This window comes from Eleutherodactylus coqui, chromosome 3 (assembly GCF_035609145.1).
Source record: "Eleutherodactylus coqui strain aEleCoq1 chromosome 3, aEleCoq1.hap1, whole genome shotgun sequence".
Taxonomy (NCBI): domain Eukaryota; kingdom Metazoa; phylum Chordata; class Amphibia; order Anura; family Eleutherodactylidae; genus Eleutherodactylus; species Eleutherodactylus coqui.
In genome coordinates this window covers 242,438,350-242,457,896 of record NC_089839.1, presented here as the reverse complement: position 1 = coordinate 242,457,896, position 19,547 = coordinate 242,438,350, and the positions used below count along the sequence as shown (strand labels likewise).

Sequence of the window (19,547 nt, the reverse complement as noted above, 5' to 3'; positions counted from 1 at the left end):
GTTGTCTCCTGAGCCGTTATTGCCTTGGTTGAATTCCTCTCAACTAACTATATTAAAGTCATACCACCATCGGTGTAACCATTGCCTGCTACGTGAATGCACACATCTACTCCTATATTCTCCCTCTGCCCTCTCCTTTCTGCCTGATCCTAAGTAACCCAGCTTTTCTGCTTAGTTTAGAGGACCCCGTATTTAGAGCAGGAATCATATCCGAATTCTCTAGAATTCTACATATGATGGGGGGCTGTGACTGGCTCTCACCAAAGTCAATAATTTCACTGTCTGATCCTCCTGCCCATGGAGAACTCTACAGCTTCACCACTTCCTCAGCTCCCTTCCTCCTCAGAGCTGCTTTCTTGCATCCCAAGATTGCATTTGTATACCTCGGTCTAGATACCGGTCTCCTGCGGCCTACCTTGTCTGTACCTGCACATTACTGCAATCTTCCCTAAATCAGCCTCCATCTATGTTTCTACTCCAGTGGGAGGCTGATCTCAGTTTTTTATTGGCCCTGGAACAGCAGCTCCGTACTTGCATTCTAAGGCTGCTGTCCACCGGGCGTTTTTGCATTGCGTTCCCCATGGGGATAATCCAGCCGCGGGGAACGTAATTCACACTTTCCATAGCGTTGCTATAGAAAGTGCAGCGCCCCTGTCTACGAGTGGAGAATCATAGCAGATAGGCTGACCGCGGAGATCCGTCTGCAGGCTCCTGCTCCAGGGCGGCGGCTTCCGTGGCGGAGATCCGCCGCGGGATACCGCAACACCCGTGGACAGGCAGCCTTATGCATAAGGCGTCCATTTGATCCCGGTTTCAAGAGGCCAACTACAAGGTTATGTCACATTGGTATAGTGTTCCGACCCATTTGCATACACTTATACGCTCAGTAAGCCCAACATGATGGAGATGTGGGGACATAAAGGGTTTAGTCCTCCACATTTTTTTGGTCTTGTAGAGTCTTGGCACACTTCTGCTAGGAGGTCCAAAGCTAATCCATATAGGTTCATGTCGCTTGGTCGGACTGGGGCTGGCCCTTCTCCTCCATCAGTAAGGGATTCCCCAGCCCCATTCCGACCAAGCGACATGCAACTATATGGATTACCTTTGGACCTCATAGCAAAAGTGTGCCAAGACTCTACAAGACCAATAAATGGTCCATTTTACATTTTCCTGTGATGGAGGCCAGAGTCTGCATTCTTCTAATGTGGAAACACGAAAGTGCTCCCTCCATGACTATGTGGCTGTCCAAAATGAGTTAAGTCATGCATATGGAGGATCTTACGTCCATTATACATAACTCTTAGGATTGGTTTTATTAAAGAAAAATTGTTTTACCGGATGGAATTCCCGCTTTCAGCAGAATACATGGCTTTCTTACAAGATTCAACATGACAAGCTTGCCTACTGTAAAAAGACCACTTGCTGACCCAGTCACGTTGCCTTTCCCTTCCACCTCCTTACCCCCTTCCTTTCCCTTTTGCCTACCTAGCGCTGGTTCTGGTTTTGTTTCTGAGTTGTAAGACTATTGAGGTGAACTCGGAGATGCATATGAGCTACGCCTGCCTCCTCTTATCCTGCCCATCTCTTTGTGCTTGTGTTCTGCATGTGAATTATTCTATCATGTGTCTGTTGTTTATTATGGGTTGGTCTGTGCTTGTAAGGGCTCACTCACACGACCGCATGCGTAAACCGCTGCAGTGTTTACCGGTCTGTGTGAGCCAGCTATTGCCACGCATGAAAGCGAGCGCACTGCGTTTGAAAGAGTATCTCGCGCACGCAGTTATGTGCAGCGTGACCTTTGTCTTATTTTTTAAAATTCCCCGCTGTCTCATAGCGCCGCTTCGTATGCATCGTCACCCATACACAATGTATTGTGTATGGACAGCTTTGCATACGCTACCCATACAAAAAAAAAGTATAGGGCTCTCGCTGTGCGATACATTGTGAAATAGAGCATGCTTTGATCTATTTCACGTATGTATCTACACACAGCGTTCACACGCTAATGTGAACAGATCAATGAAAGTACATGGCCGTGCATCATGGTCATATGAATGAGCCCTAATAGTAGTTTGTTTATCCTGAGGACAAGTATCCCTCCATTCTCTGTTTACTGACTCCGTTCTTATATGTAATGATTGATCGCTGGGGGTCATGAGAACAACGCCCCCCCCGAGACCACTAGGTGAATGCCGATGCATATATGTGACCACTACTCCATTCGCTCTGTGAGACTCTGGAAGATAGCTCAGCACATCACCCAACTAAGTCCCATACATTGGAATGGAGCAGTATTCAGTATGCCAACCATCCCTCCACGATGTAACAGACACAGAGTGATCAGTCCTCATGATCCTGCAGTCAGACCCCAGTGGTCAATCATTTATCACCTACCTTATAGTACCAACATATAAAGTGCGAGTGGCAGTCTGTACTACGGACATCTTTCACATATGCCTTACAAACAGTTGTCATTACCGGCCTGTATTACAGTGCAGAATCCAAAGTCATTAACCAAAGTACTGGAACATTCTATATACACATATTAAACATCTGATAGCTTCACCTTACCAGAATGTATCTTTTTGTGTTTAGTGAGGTGATCATGGCGGATGAAGGTCTTCCCACATTCATCACACTCGTATCGCTTATCGTCATGATGGACACGAAGATGAAGTCTAAGAAACAGGGAGACGTTTTTGACTAGCCTCTATATAAAGGAATATCCTGATGCAAGATGATGATACGGTCAGCCTACAGTCACTGAGGAGTTTTTTTTGTTTTTTTTTAAACTGGAGGTTGAAATCCAAGGCTGAAACTTATTTCTTGCTGTTTTTGGCCAGCAGATCTGAACATGGCTAAGCCCTGTTATATAGTACAGCGGGGCTCATCTGTAGATTTTCCCCACAGACATAGCAGCAATAATGAGAATATTAAAACCTGTAGTGCGTTCATTATTTTGCACAGATTTTTCTAAAGCATGCGAACAAGTATAAAAGACCCCAATTACCTGCATTAACTGCGGAATATCGGTAGCTTCGTTTAGGTAGGGAATCCGTGTTCGTGGTGTTACAGTTTTAATAGTGACGTTTTTTAAAAGGAAGCCTGTCTCCAAGTTTATGTTGCCCGAACCATGGCCAGCATGAACCTGGGACAGATATGTACACTGCGCTCTTGTAGATCTTATTAGGATGCTCCAAATCATTAGGGTACTGCCATGCTGGCCACTGCCCACCCAGATCACCAAGAGTGACGGCCCTCTCCCTGCTTGTGTATAGGGAAAGAGCTGTCCCTCTAGATGATGTGGGAGGGGAGAGGATGCCCCTGTGGCACGGCCCCCACCTATGACTCAGAGCACCATTTGGAATTGAACTTCAAAGTACCATATATACTCTACTATAAGCCTAGTTTTTTAGCACATTTTTTATGCTGAAAAAGCCCCCATCGGCTTATACTCGAGTGAGGTAGAAAAAAAACAACTAAAAACCCGCAATACTCACCTCACAGCCGGCGTCTGTGTCCCCGGCGGTTCAGCAAGCTGCTTGAGAATTCTCCTCACTGTCATCTCCCTGCTCAGCTTTAAATTTCCCCGCCGTCAGCGCTGTGTAGGTAAGATCTGTGGTTGCATCGAGCGCCAGCCAATCACAGCCGGCGCTCAATCATTCACAGCCATTAAGTGGATGACATCACTGAATGACTGATTGGTTTATCGAGCGCCGGCTGTGATTGGCTGGCGCTTGATCCAATCACAGCGCTTACTTACACAGTGCTGATGGCGGGGAAATTCAAAGCCAAGCAGGGAGATGACAGCGGGTAGAATTCTCAAGCAGCTTGCCGCAACGCCAGGGAGACCATTGTGGCGGGGACAGACGCCGGCTGGGAGGTGAGTATTGCATTTTTTCTTTACCTAGTGTATACTGGAGTATAGCTCGGTCTATACTCGAGTCAATAAGTCTTACCAGTTTTTTGTGGTAAAACTTATTGACTCGGCTTATACTCGGGTCGGCTAATACTCGAGTATATACAGTATGTTATTTCTGAAACACCACGTAAACGGGCACAGTCTTCATACCTGTCCGCGGTTCGGGCAGCATGAACCTAATGACAAGTTCCCCTTAATTATTTTGCACTGGCTAAGCATAAACCAATCTTGTTACCTGTATGAGCTGCCATGTCGGAAACTCTGCCCACAAATACTGCAAAGGTGCGGCTTTTCCCCGCTGTGAATTCTTAGATGCTCCTCCAATGTTGTCCTGGAATACATTTAAAGAAAATAAATCTAATTTTTCATCCGCTGTTGTACATCTAGATCATTTTCTGACTTGGTTTTAAGACTTTTAGACATTAAAAACGTGCACATTCAATAGCAATGATGACATGACTCTTGCATGAGAACCCTTGAGCATTACAACTGAACGCCGGTTTAGCCCAAATGTTTGAGATTTTTAGAAATAGTTTTTTTCCCTATTCTTCCATAACAATACTGTGGCGTATATATTATATTTTAAGACTAATAAAAACCTAAAGAATCTTGAAAATCTGCAGATGCTAGGTCAAATACATCAATAACCCAGAATCAATAACACCTATGCTCCACTCTGCCATACCTAGGCACCATGTGTTTAACATTTTTTTTTTTCTTGCAGTTTTCAAAATGATAGCAGTATATACCTTTTATTACAAGGGATCTCAAGAAAATTGTACACTGCACAGTGTAGTGTAAAAAGGAGTCTGAACAGAGCCTCATACCTGTCTGACAGGTTGTGCCATCAGACATACAGTGCTGCCCCCCCCCCCCCCCAAAAAAAATAAGCCCTACCCCTTGGGGAGGTGGGGGTGGCTTGAAATATAAGCCCTACCTGCACTTTATGAAACAAAACCCAATACTCAGCTAGCAGGCGCCGCGACGGTGCCTCTTGCTGGGCTGCGGCGATCCTGCAGGCTTCTGTGCAGTCCTCAATGCCAACGGAGCATCTCTTGTTGATGGCGGGGCTTGAATACCCCGCCTCCAGCAAGCGATTGCTCCGATTGGTTCAAGAGCACCACTTCAGCCAATTAAAGCCGGCGCTCGATGAATCAATCACAGCCATTCAATGAATGGCTGTGATTGGTCCATCAAGCGCCGTCTCTGATTGGTTCCGGAGTGCCGCCTGAGCCAATCAGAACAATCGCTTGCTGGAGGCGGGGTATTTAAGCCCAGTTACCAGCAAGAAATGCTCCATCGGCATTGAGGACTACCGAAGCCCGGCGGGAGGAACCCAAACAGCAACTGCTAGGCGAGTATAAGACACCCTCCGAAAATAAGACCCTGTGCCTCTTTTGGGGCAAAAATTAATATAAGACACGGTCTTATTTTCAGGGAAACACTGTAATACTTTTTAGAACTAGGCAACTGTTTGGCCAGGAAAAAGGCTTTAGCCAGTCAGACACTTCGCCAGTAGTAGTATAGACAGTCTTCTAGGTGAATGGCCATCCTATAATACAAGCACAGCTAAAAGTCCACTCAAGCAGGAGAGCAGGTCTTCATTCTGGCTCATGGAGGGGGGTCCCAAGTGAAGAATCCTTTTAAACACAATATAAGGTTCTTAGCTGACCTACGCTCCCAGGTCCCACATTTCTTACCTTTCTCTTACCGATTTTCCACAGATAAAGCAGATCCACTTCCTCTTTCCTCCATGTGTATACTCAATATGACGTTTCAGATTGCCAGTGTCATTAAACTGCCGTCCACAAATATCACAAGGGAAGGGTCCTGAAAGGCATTTGAGACCAGATGTGTAAATGACATCTACTGCTCTTACGGTCCTCGGCTGACAAGCATTTGTTGGACAGTAAAACAATTAAAAAAAAAAAAAAGTTTATTCATAAAAATTTTTATTTATCTTCAGAGAATATTAAAAAACTTGGAGGATAAAAAGACAAGTTTCATCTAACTTTCACATAAAAGGGGTTGTCCCGCAAAATCAAGTGAAGGTAAACACTTCTGTATGGCCATATAAATGCACTTTGTAATATACATCGTGCATTAAATATTGGCCATACAGAAGTTATATACTTACCTACAGGGGTCCCCTCTCCCCCCGTGTTGGCGTCCCCGTCTCCCTGGCGCCGACCAAATCCTTCTCCTGGCTGAAATAGACGCGCTTACGCAGTCTGCTTCTTCTGTCCCGTGGACGCGCCGCTCCAACGTGCTCACACCGCACAGCTGGTCTGCGCATGCGCAGACGACCTGTGCGGCGCGAGCACGTTGGAGCGGCCCCATTCTATGGGACAGAAGAGGGCAGACTGCGCAAGCGCGTCTAATCAAGGAGAAGGATTTGGTCGGCGCCAGGGAGACGGGGACGCCAACACAGGGGGGGGGGGACCCCCTGTAGGTAAGTGAATAACTTCTGTATGGCCAATATTTAATGCACGATGTATATTACAAAGTGCATTAATATGGCCATACAGAAGTGCTTAACTTCACTTGATTTTGTGGGACAACCCCTTTAACTAATACCAGCTAGTTTTCTTGTTCTGGAAGGTCAGCCCCCCTATGACCTAAAAGGCGTACCCGTCTGCCAAAATGTTCCTATTTTTGCACAATATTACATATTTACTGGGCAGCAACGACAGCTCTCTGGGCGTCCAAGCAACGCTGCAATACAAATGACATAATGTACTGCATGGTACAGATGCTGAGAAAGCTATGACACCCGGAGAGTATTGAGCATAGGTTCATAGTGCGCAGAAGGAATACAGTGAGTACATAGTACAAAAGTAGGTGCCCGGCTGTCAAGGTCTGACATTTTTGGATGTAAAACTGACAGGTTTGGGTAATGCCACAGCGTCTGCAATGAGTACAAGTGCCAACCCATTTCTCTAATGATACTAGGGTAAACCCTAACATCCTACCAGTACCACCTTTGGACACCGTTCTTCAGTGTGCATTTAGGATTAATCTACATAAAATGCAACTTTGGGAATATATTGCATTAAAAGGAGTACCCGCACTTCCACTTAGGAGAGCTCCTGCTTGGTCAGCTGTTTACGGCTCCTTCTGGGAGCTGAAGACAACCCCATATAGCGCAAAGTGCTATATGGGCCACATCTTCAACTGCCGAAAGGAGCCGAAAATGGAGCGATCTTCAGCTGGCGTAAGGAGCGCTCTGAAGGGAAAGTGCAGATACTCTTTAAGAGGTTTTCAAGCTTCTCTAGTTCCAGCCCAGCTCTGTGCAGCAGAGTTTTTATGCCGCCGGGGCTTCCTGTAGATGGGTCTACCAAAGTAAAAGGACTACAGTTTTCATGATTTCTTAAACATCTCATAGACATGGCCTCCATTTATAGCTTCCTCCGTGGTTCTCTATTAACCCTTTCCAATCCACTGTTTGACGTCTGAAGACATTCTGATTGAAGGCTGCACAGCTCCGATGTCGGAAGATATACAGTAGGGTATTCTTACTGTATATTACTGGCTGCTCTGTTGTCGGGGTGGGAGGGGGGGCTCTCCAGCATGTCCCATATCGCAGTACTAGCTCTAGCCAGCAGATGGTGCCACTGTATAATGGCCAAAAGAGAGCCCCCTAGGAAACCCTGAATCCAAAATTGGATTGCAAAGGGTTAACAGTTAGTGCTGTCACTGCTCCTTGTCTTCACATACAACACAGATGCGCTACTTAAGGTGTATTTACACAGAACAAATTATCGTATGGAAAAAAAAAAAAAAAAAACCCAAAACGCTGGATCATTTGAATAATAATCATTCAGCGTAAACATGGCCAGCGATGAAGGATGATTCGTTCATTTCATGCAAGCATGAAAATCAGCAGTGGCTCGTTCACTAATTGTTTGGCTTAAATACCAATCATACAGTCGTTCTCATTCACTTAGTGAATGGGAACGACCGAATATTTTAGCGAGCAAAGGATCTATCTTCATCTATAAACACGCTGCATGAGTGCACTCTGGCGTCATTCGCTTGAGCGAATGATAATTCACTCTATCCAAAATTACCCTTAAGGTCCTTTAACTCAGCATGACTATCAGGCGCTTCAGCACCCAACAATTGTCCCCATGATGATTGCTCCTGTGCTTTCACTTTGTCTGCCCGCCTCTATTCACAGTAAACAGGCCGTCGTCGGCCATAGATGAACAACTGCCTGTTCACACCGGCCGATCGTCATCGGGTTTTTTTGCCTGCAGAAGCTGCACGACGAACAAACTATTGTCCATTGTTCAAGGTAGATGATGGCAGTGATGGCACAATTAGCATTCAGATTAATGAATAAGAGATCCCTTATATACCTCCCCAGCTGTGACATGTACCGCAGAGAGGAGATAGCCATGAGAGAAAAGGCATGTGACCTGTCAATTCCTGTACTTCAGAGAGGGGTAGAGGAGAAAATGTAACTTCTTGAGACTAACTGCACACGGGCGAGCGCCGATATTGTGCTTGGCAACGTTAACTTCACTGGCGGATGCAAGGCGATTTTCAGGCAAAAACCCCTCGCATCACTTCTGGGCAACTGCAATCCTCTTGTGTAACGTTCACGCATGCTGGAGGATCGGAAATGTTTTTCATTGATTTTAATGGGAAACCTTGCATCACACTCGCATGGCATGTGAGAGCCAGGTGATATATTTAAGGTCCCATTTAAATCAATGGGTATGCCAAGATTTCTTTCCTGGCAGCAGCGCTGCGAGGACAAACATTGCTCATCTGTATAGAGTTCACATTCGCGCAGGTTTTTTGCGTCTCGCAACAAGAGAGTTCTCACACGTGTGAAATCAGCCTCAGAGTACAACAGACATAAAAGCAAAGGGGAATATACACGTGAAACATAATCTTGTGACAGCGTGAGACTGACTAATGTTGGGTTTACACAGGACGACTGTCAGCTAAACGACTGCACAAGCACCTAAACGATTGCATAAGCGCCGGCGTAACCGCTAAGGTTGTTAGCGCTGGTGCAGAGTGTTTACACAAACAGATCACCGCTGAGTAAGGAGCGAGAAGTCAGCGATGATTTTTATGCTGGTTTGAAAGTAAGCGACAAAAAAAAAAAAAAAAGTTAACAAAATAGTAAACAATGTTTTTGCATTAAAATGTCACGATTATCGCGCATTTTTGTTCGGGTGAACAAATTTTGCGCGATAATCATCCCGTGTAAATGGTCCTTTACAAAGGTATCTCAGCTACAGACAGTACATGGATACGTGATAACCTATGTTGCATTGAAGCAACCTGCACATAGTTTTTGAAGATTGTAACACTCCTTTAGCTTGTACTGCTCCTCAGCAGCAGCCTTCATTATAAGGCTGTTATGGAAGTGGTAACACTAGACAATATGGAAGGATTTGCAGTTGGGTCATTGCCATAACCTGCCACCCATCTTACATGAAAAGAAACAGTTTTAGGTCACTTTTTACAACACTTTGTCGGTTTAGAATATGAAACTTTCATACCTAAGTGATATTTTTCTTGATGTCTCAACCTTTTAAAGCGCGATTTAAACTGCTCATCGCAATAGGTGCATTTAAATGGCTTGTCCTGTGAATGGAGGATCATGTGCTCTTGTAAATGGGGTCGCCGCGTAAAAGATTTATTGCAGATCTAAAAACAAAAAGATAGCAATGTAAGACCTCTGCAGGAAAGTGAAAACCAATGACTTCATTTTCAATGGGGTGAGTCTGATGTCTACCATATATTAGAGGACTTGGAAACGATTAGTAGCTGTCTCTTTATACACAGTAATAAGCAGTCAGTCAGTGACTGGAGGTGGATAGAGCTAGCCTACAGCTCATGAATATCGATGACTACTTCCTGAAGTCCTCTATATCTGGCTGCTAATAGAATGCAAGTTTCTCCCAAACTACTGCAGAGATACACACAGCAGACATATCACTGTAATTAATGTGTCACTACCTTGTGCTGCTCTCAGAGAAGGCCGGGAGAATATGGCGAGAGTCTCTTTACAATAAATCGGAACTGTTGAGAGATGCTTTGGAAAGTACATTTCATTTACGTCCATGACAGCACCAGTGAGAGACCACCTCCTGTCCGGACAGGAAACAGGGACCTCCCAGATCTGCTCTTCACCCCGTCAGTTCCCGTTAGGAGGAGGTAACTGATGCTTGGCTATTTCGTCTCTTTCAAGGATTCCTCCAGATCGCTAAAAGTGATGGACTGCAGGACCTCACTCCCAATGTCTATGGCATGAAAGGTTACCTGTCTAGTATAAGTCCAAGGGGACCTACTGGGGAAGCCTGGAATCATCCTCCTGTCTCCTGCATTAGATGCTGGGCTTCCCTGTTTCTTGAGGTTATGAAGAGATACTTCAAGGCTACAAGTCAATTTTGGAGTTTCACAGGTACTTTACCCAACGAGTTATTGAGCCATCAGTAGAATATAATTTCAGGCCATCAACCCTCCCTAGGTATTAATCTTATTTAATCTCTCATTGGTGCAGTCATAAAACATAAGAGAAACATAAGATCACTTACCGGTAATCCGATTTCATGGCCGCACCACTAATTTCCCTCCTACTTCATCATAGGAGTTAAAAATAAATGTAAATAAAAAGGGATGGGCCTCAAACAGTCCATGGATCTTGCTGCAGAACTGAGAAGGTGTAGGGTGTGCCTACTTTTAAAGAGATCTAGGAGGCTCCTGTCTGAACGGGGGACGGTCTCTCACTAGTGCGGTCATGGAATCATGGAAAACTGATTACCGGTAACTAACCCCTTCAGTGGCAGGTTTATCATTACCATGCCATGCCTCACAGGGCAGGTTTTTAAAATGAGTCAGCAATGCAATTAACCCCCCGGAAGATTTCAGATGGCAACTTAGTGTTCTGCACATTTCAGCACTAGAGCTGTCCACGGAAATCTTCCGGGGTTAAACTGCATGTTCAGTGCAGCAAGCCCCGGAGATTTTCTGGACATGCCAATAAAAGGGTCAATCTTATGTTTTAGAATCTACAGGGCTTATGACATTAAAAGAGGTTTCCCGGGACTTTACTATTGATTACTTATCCTCAATGAGCTGCTTGCAAGAGGCCGCCATTAGTGCAGACAGAGCTGGAAGCCGATAGTTATGTCTGTCTTGCAGCAACCAGAGTTGGCATTGCAGGTTTACGATAGTAACACTCTTTACACGCAAAGAAAAAAAAATAATCAAGCACCTAGAAGAAGCTGTCATTATGCTGCAAAACTCAGCGTGATTAGGTGAACGGTCTTGCTAACTGAGGTCTTAAAAGTCTTGCTACCCATAGCCTATAAAAAGGCTCTTAGAGGCTACTTGTGTGTAGTGGACCAAAGCCATTCTAACCAACTGTTAGGAGGTGTTGGGACCAGTGAATGAATGAGGGCACACAAGGTGACCGGGCTCAGGAAAACCCTTGACAGACCACCAATAGAAAGGATCATCTGATCGTCCGACAAGCACCACCAGCTCCAACTGTTCCGTTGTCTACCATCCAGAGACAGATGGCGGCATCATCATTACAAGCCTCTGTGTCTGTCGGAACCATTTCCAGGCCCTTCGCTGAAGGACATTTGATCTCATAGTGCCCATTACATGTACGGCCTTTGACCCCACCATCGCCTCAGTTTGCAGTGGTGTCAAAAACTATGAAACTGGACGCGACAGGGTAGAACTGGGTCATCTTCAGCGATGAATCCAGGTCTAGTTTGGGCACTGACTTAGTGTGAACACCTCAATCCTGCCTTTGCTGTGGTGCAGCACACTGCCCCCTGCTGGTGTGATGGTTTGGGAACCATCACATATGACAGTCGGTCACCCCTAGTAGTGGTACGAGGGACAATGACAGCTCAGCGATATGTTCAGGACATCCTGCAGCCACATATGTGTTCCTCGCATGGCGGCTTCCAAGAGGCATTTTCCAGCAGGATAATGCTCGGCCGCACACAGCAAGAGTGTCACAGGAATGTCCCCACAGCATTGTCACACTTCCATGGCTGCCCGGTCATCAGATTTATTGCCAATAGAACATGTTTGCGACCATCTGGATGCCAACTTCGACAGCTTACGTGTTTTCACGAGAGAGGCTCAGTTACAGCAACTATGGAGCGATATGCTGCAGGATACCATACAGAACCTGTATGCCTCCATGCCCACCCGTATCACATCTTGTATCCAAGCTAGACGCAGTACAACAGGGTACTAGAGCCTCCATGTCCACCCGTATCACATCTTGTATCCAAGCTAGACACAGTACAACAGGGTACTAGAGCCTCCATGCCCACCCATATCACATCTTGTATCCAAGCTAGATGCAGTACAACAGGGTACTAGAGCCTCTATGTCCACCCATATCACATCTTGTATCCAAGCTAGAGGTGGTAAAACAGGGGACTAGACCCTCCATGCCCTCCCGTATCACATCTTGTATCCAAGCTAGAGGTGGTACAACACAGTGCTAGAGCCTCCATGCCCGCCATATCACATCTTGTATTCAAGCTAGAGGCAGTACAACAGGGTACTAGAGCCCCCATGCCTGCCCGTATCATATCTTGTATCCAAGCAAGAGGCGGTACAACAGGGTACTAGAGCCTCCATGCCTGCGCGTATCATATCTTGTATCCAAGCTAGAGGCGGTACAACAGGGTACTAGAGCCTCCATGCCCGTCCGTATCACATCTTGTATCCAAGCTAGAGGCGGTACAACAGGGTACTAGAGCCTTCCTTCAAGGGGTCCGTTTTCTATAATAAATTCTCCTTTTGCTACGATATTGGAATCCCTTATATAAACGTTACAATTACAAGTTTCATTCCATTCTGACAACTCCTTCCAGGCGCTTGATTTGTATTTCTTTTTTACAATGAGTGTAGTAAATCTCCAGTGTATTTATATTTCACAAGTCACCAACTGAACAATGCCCTTTTAGGCCGCCTGCAGACAGGCGGAAATTCCGCTGCTGGAAGCTGCCATAGGATTGCGTTAACAAACGCAATCCTATGCACATGGCTGCGATTTGGCCGCGCGAAATCTCACGCGGCAAACAAATCACGGCATGTCTATTTCTGTGCGGGGTTCGCTGAGCAATGTCACTCACCAGCCGCCAGCTCCGCGGCAGCCGGCACATGAAAGAGCCGGGGCCGCGGGAGAGGTGAGTGTCCACGCTGCTCTCTGCAGACGCTCGGGTCGGTCCCACTGCTCGCAGCCGGATCCGACCCGGACGTCTGCAGGCGGCCTTAGGGAAGCAGATTCTCAATTGAACGATCAAGTAACATCATCGCTAACTCGTTCGCACACATTCAGCTTATTTAGACAGGCAGATCATCGTTGAGAATCGTTCACTTCTCGTTACCATGTGGAACGCCAAACAGGGAGTGTTTACAAGCAGCGCTAAGTGCATGAGCCAACGAGGAGGTTTAGCCCTGCTGAAACCGAACGAAAAGTGAAGGATTCTCGTTCATTGTTGGCTCGCATTTACACCAAACGATCATCGGTCAGTCTCGCTCGTTTGAACAATAATCGTTAGGTCCAAGTGCAGCATTAAGAGCATAATTCACCGTTGTTACATCGCACACAGAGCATCGCGTTACTTACATCACAATTCCAGCCTTCGGTCTTTATTCTTTTGATGGTGAGAAAATCTTCTGCATTTTCAGCGTGGAACCTAAAGAAACAGACAGAATTGCGGACTGACTATCATATCCAAACATGCACATATTGGCCCACAACGAGAACCACAGCCTGGGCAATTCATTCCACGTGAGCTTCCATTGCATGGATCGAGCTTGTCTCTAGAACCACTGACTACAGATGGAGCACGTTGTATTTACCCCTGTACTTTGTATAGGTTGGATGCATGAAGCTACTGAAATGCAGTAACAATGTATTTGGGATTCAACCGTTATGCATCTCTCAAAAGTTTGGGAAGAGTATCATCTCTCCTTAAGGACAGCACCTAGAAGGTGAGTGAGGCGTCCTATAAGGCCATGCATACTCCTCTGGGAAATATGCCAATAAGGAAGATGGAAAAATACCTCTGGAGCGCCACCTATTGGATGGCAGCATTCCTTCAAATCAATCTCAGACTCTTTATACAAGCCTTGTAACAATGATTGTTAACCAGAATCCATACACAGACAGCTGTTTAAGGGTCCTTTTTCCTCATCAGCATGCAGTAGGTTTCTGGCTTGGCTAGTGACAGGCCTATGACGTTGGTTGGGAAGAGTATTATTTTTCCTTAAGGCCCCCTGTCCACGGGCGAGACGGAATAGGGGAGAGAACTGACAGTTCTTTGTAGTGAGCCTATTTGACAGATAGGCTCACCGCAGAGAATCGCGGCAAATCGCAGCATGCCACAATTTGAGTCCCGCGAGCGGAGAATCGCTATGATTCTCCGCTCGTGGACAGGGGGCTACGCTTTCCATAGCAACGCTATGGAAAGCGGGCACTGCATTACTCGTGGCCGGATTATCGCCGCGAGTAACGCAATGCACGATTGTCTATGGACAGGAGCCCTAAGCAAAGCACCTAGAAGGGCAAAAACCCCTAAACAGCTGTCTGTGTACGGATTTTGGCTGGGTTTCCAATTCACAGTCAGCGTTATAAGCCTTTTATAAAGAGTCTAACATTGACTTGCAGAGATGCTGCGTTCCAATAGGTGGCACTGCAGAGTTATTGTTCCATCTTCCTTATTTGCGTATCTCTCAAATACACTTGTATACATGAGGCCTTAAAGGTATGAGCACACGGGAGAACCAAAGGCAGATGTTTCTGCCTCTGAAAACTGCGGCTTTCTGCCATGGCTAGGCAGATGTAGGGCCGCGGATCTGCATAGGGATTTAGCCCTTTACAATGTGCAAATTCTGGTGCAGAATTCCCAACGAGGATTCAGCACAGAAACATCCCGGAATCTGCAGCAAAAAGTCACATGTCACTCTTTGTCATTTGCGGATTTGCAATTCATGTGCGTGAAAGAACTGCAGGATACAGACCTCAGCACAGATTCGCAATGAACTGAAAGGGTTACAAGAATGTGGCTGACATAGAAAAGGAGTTAAAATAGTGCCGCAAGGGGGCAAGTATGTCCAGATATAAAATAGTGATATAAGCTCACCTGCTGTGGTTATGTGTTAGTGATGACACTAACAGTAGCTGTCAGTGAAGTCCTGGGCAGGTAGGCAGCTTGCTTCCAAATTAGTGAAATACCAATCCAAAAATTCTTCATTCAACCATAAGGCCCAGGATCCAGAGGGGTCAAAAATTATTTACTTCAGGATAATAAACAGCAACGCAATTTGGGAACTAGAGTCCCATTCCTCAGAAATACTTAAGAGGGGTTTTCCATTGAAATACTATTGATGACCTATCATCCGGAAAGGTCATCAATAGTTGATCGGTCGGGGTCCGCCACTCAGGTGCCACTGTGTGGGTGCATGCTATCAGCGCCGCAACAACACAGAGGGCGGAGCAGAAGCCTCCCATCCCATGTAGTAGCCTGTGCTTATAACTGCAGGCACAGTTTGCGTTGATTTCAATGAGACCCGTGCCTGCAGTTACAAGTGCCGGCCACTAGACGGAGGTTCACTCTAAATACACAGAGGTCAGAGAAGCCTCTGCACCAACAGCTTGCGTCTGCACAGCTGATCGGTCGGGGTCCCAAGCGATCAACTATTGACTTATTTGGATGATAGTATTTTCATGGAAAACCCCTTTAAGTGAAACTTTTATTAAGTATCTCAAATGTGGCCCTCTGTCCTGAAGGATCAGGCCCCCCTCCAGTCAAGTGCCTTACATTAGTACTACCCTTGTATATCAGATACTTCATTGATGTAGAAGTACTACTTTTAGTACTTGACTGGGAGGAGCGGGCGGCTCTCCTTCAGGTACGAGTGCCACATTTAAGATACTTGTATTAAAAGTATTATTGAGGAAGGGGGCTCTAATTCCCAAAACGCGATGCTATTTTTTATCCTTTCACTAAACCATTTTTAACCCCTTCTGATCCTGCGATTTCTGGTTGAAGAATTATTGGATTGGTATTTCACTAAGTTGGAAGGAAGCTAGCTACCTGCCCAGAGAGGTTTTTCCAAAATAGCGGCGCTTCCCCTCCTCAAGAATACTTATTACAGATACTCCCCTACTTACGAACAGGTTCCGTTCCAGGAGCCGGTTTGCAAGTACATTTGTTCGTATGCCCGAACAAGCGGTTGTATAGTGGGGATCGCGGGTGGATCCCCTTCCATACAATGTCGGGTGACAGCTGCTCTTACAGCCGACAGCAGCAGTTCCTACAAGCCCAGCCGCTCATCGGAACTGTTAACACCTTAAATGCCATAATGTCTGAGATGGCAATAGTTCTTTAAAAGGGGTTGTACCGGGATCGTAAGTTATCCCCCTATCCACAAGAAATACCTAAACACTTGCCACTCTGTTCTCTCCACAGTCCCAATGATAGCGAATGAAGCGTCAGAGCGATCGTGCGACCAATGCCCCATTTAGTCTCCTCCTCATTGTGGGGGTTGTGCAGCAAGTGCAGATAGGAGAAATGGGACCCCTGTTTTCAAGACTAGCAGGGATCTTGGTGGCGAGCCCCCCGTGAGCAGCAAGTTATTCCCAAGCCTTTGGATGGGGTATAATTTGTGACCCTGGTAAAAACCCCTCTTCAAAGTAAAAAACTCTTACACTAAACTTTTGTTCTAACATCTCATAGAAAATCATGAGTTCGCCAACTAATTAGGCCTATACCTCACCTCTTCACATGTTTCACAAGGGTCTTCCTACTTGCATGGAGCCTGTTACAAAATGGACACTTGTGCTCCTTCTTGGGCAGGTCAGCCTCGTTGCTGTGCTTCTTGCGGTGTACGGTCAAGTTGGATTTGGTGGAGCATCTCACATAGCAGATATCACACTCAAATGGCTTTTCTCCCGTGTGGACGCGGGTATGACTTACGTATTTACCTGGGAAATAAAGGACACGTCAGCCGATCCCTACGCTCTGCCGTCATCCGTATAGCCACATCACTCCTAACAAATAACACAAATACATACCAATTCGATCAAAACTTTTATCACACAATGGGCACTTCAAAATCTTCTTGCAGCGTATCTCTGACAGAATAGGGGCGAGTCCTTCAGGGAAGTCTCCAAGAGAAGAGCGGTTGTCAGTCTTTTCTTCAGGTTTCACCAGATCCTCACCTGGTTCTTCAGGATGAACTTCAGATACCTCCTCGTCATTCTCTTCTTGCACAGACGTATCCCCTTCCTCCACTTCTTCGACCTCATCATTCATTGCGTTACTGTCTTCAGAATAAGATGCAACTTGAATGATCTTGTAAGATGCAGTACTTATGGAACTGTCACTTTCTACATCATCTTGTTCTCCAAACTTTGCCGGACACTTTCTCTTCCGAGCCGACTTCCTGGTGGAAGAGTCAGGATCCTTAGAACCTGCTTTCAGCCATGGATGGGCTCTGTCCATGTGATTCTCTAGCGTTTTCCTATAACGGAAGGTCCGATCGCACAGAGGACACTTATGCTTATTTTCCAGTTTAGCCGGCTCTTGCGTTACTTCTGGATGAGACGTATTTTTAACCGGAGATAAACGTTCATCCTCAGGAGCCAACGGCTTAACCGGAGAGGAGTGTTCATTGTCAGGAGATAAAGGCTTAACCGAAGAGGAGCATTCATCGTTGGCAGCCAATGGCTTAACCGGAGACCGTTCATCCTCGGGAGCCAACGGCTTAACCGGAGGTGAGTGTTCACTGTCGGGAGATAAAGGCTTAACCGGAAGAGTGGGTTCATCCTCAGGAGCCAATGGCTTAACCAGAGAGGAGAGTTCATCTTCGGGAGCCAGTGATTTAACCAGAGATGAGTGTTCATCGTCAGGAGATAAAGGCTTAACCGAAGAGGAGCATTCATCCTCAGGAGTCAACAGTTTACCTGGAGATATACGTTCATGCTCAGGAGTCAACAGCTTAACCGGAGACGAGTGGTCATCTTCAGAAGTCAACGGCCTAACCAGAGATGAGCGCTCAACCTCGGGAGTCAACAGCCTAACCGGGGATGAGTGCTCAACCTCGGGAGTCAACAGCCTAACCGGAGAGGAGCGCTCATCTTCGGGAGTCAACGGCTTAACCGGAGAGGAGCGCTCATCTTCGGGAGTCAACGGCTTAACCGGAGAGGAGCGCTCATCTTCGGGAGTCAACGGCTTAACCGGAGAGGAGCGCTCAACTTCGGGAGTCAACGGCTTAATGGCTATACGTTCATCCTCAGGACCTAACAGGTTAACAGCGTCTATGATATCAAGAAACTTTGCGGCTTCCAAGACTATGTTTATCTCCTTCTCAGAAACGAAAAACTCTGACGTGTACAAAAAATTAAGCAAATGTTGGAAAACGGCACTACTGACGTGCTCCAACATCACCACCTCCGCGTCGGGGTTCTTAATCAAAGAGGCGTAGAAATAACTGCTCCCCACCGCCACCACCACCTTGTGCGCCCGGAACTCCTTCCCTTCCACCACCACCACGAGGTCGCAGAACGAGCCCGGCCGCTGGCGGTCATCATTCAGATACTTCAAGAGATTTTCGTTGTAGTGACGAGAGCTCAGGACTTTCCTCTGATCGGGGGGGTGAAGATCAGCGCCAACATTATTAGGATCGCCCTGATCGGGGGGGTGAAGATCAACGGTATTAGGAGTGTCCAGGACACCAGTGACGTCATCATCCGCCTCCTTCTTGTTGGTTTTTGGCGGCGGAAGGCTTTTCGGACCCAATTTTCTCCTTTTCTTCATTGTAACAAATGATCAAAAAAATGACTTCCTGCAAATGGTTAAAAGATGCATCTAAAATCCTATCAAATGTTTCATATTGTAATCAGAACATCGTATATCTGCTATATAGACAGGATGGGAGATGTAATAAGCCAGGTAGAAGCCATCACAGGTGCCCCATAACATGGCACCCAATGACTATGTCAGCTCCACTGCTCAGGACGCCATAGCGGCTCCCCCATAACCCGGATAGCCCTAGTGATACAGCCCCCACACCTCCTATTTGCACCGCGCCGTCCCAGCCGCACAGACCCGCAGCATGCAGAAGAAACACTTCCGGGAACGTCACTTCCGCTCAGCGGCCGCCATATTGCCGGAGCCCTCTTCTCCACACTGGGCAAATGTCTTCGCCAAAATGGCTGCCGGGCGGAAATTGTAAAACACGAATAAAACCTTCTCGTTCTGGGACTGTTCTGTCTAGATAACCGACGGGGAGGGTCTCTGCAATGGCGGCTGTAGGAGGGAAGCAGCAAGGATGCGTGATAGTGCTGGATATTAGGCTCAGCTCTGCCTGCAGGGGGCAGTATTTTGGTAGCTTTGCCTTTGTGGGGTTAGGTTTAACGGAAAGTTTTCCGTTAGGTCTCATTCGCACCGGCGTATTCAGTTTCGATCTGTGAGATGAACAGCATTATCGCGGACTGAAACCGTGCGTATCTTTGCTCGCGTATTTTGTTTTTCACACGCGTAAATAAAGACAAGACGGCCCCGTTAATTTCACGTGTAAATACGTTTGTATCGCGCATATCTAGGCAACCCTA

General features: G+C 46.4%; 1 protein-coding gene across 1 annotated transcript in view; it reads right to left on the bottom strand.

The window, feature by feature from the left end:
- Window positions 1–19,069, bottom strand: part of ZBTB41 (zinc finger and BTB domain containing 41) — a 28,091-nt gene extending 9,022 nt beyond the window's left edge. The window contains exons 1-7 of the mRNA XM_066597195.1: window positions 17,007–19,069; window positions 16,709–16,916; window positions 13,554–13,623; window positions 9,445–9,592; window positions 5,623–5,752; window positions 4,158–4,253; window positions 2,572–2,678 (exon numbers count right to left, since the gene is read on the bottom strand). Of these exons, the coding sequence (XP_066453292.1) occupies window positions 2,572–2,678; window positions 4,158–4,253; window positions 5,623–5,752; window positions 9,445–9,592; window positions 13,554–13,623; window positions 16,709–16,916; window positions 17,007–18,750 (2,503 nt within the window). The 5' untranslated portion in view covers window positions 18,751–19,069. The remainder of the gene's footprint in view (window positions 1–2,571; window positions 2,679–4,157; window positions 4,254–5,622; window positions 5,753–9,444; window positions 9,593–13,553; window positions 13,624–16,708; window positions 16,917–17,006) is intronic.
- Between the last annotated feature and the right edge of the window lie 478 nt (window positions 19,070–19,547).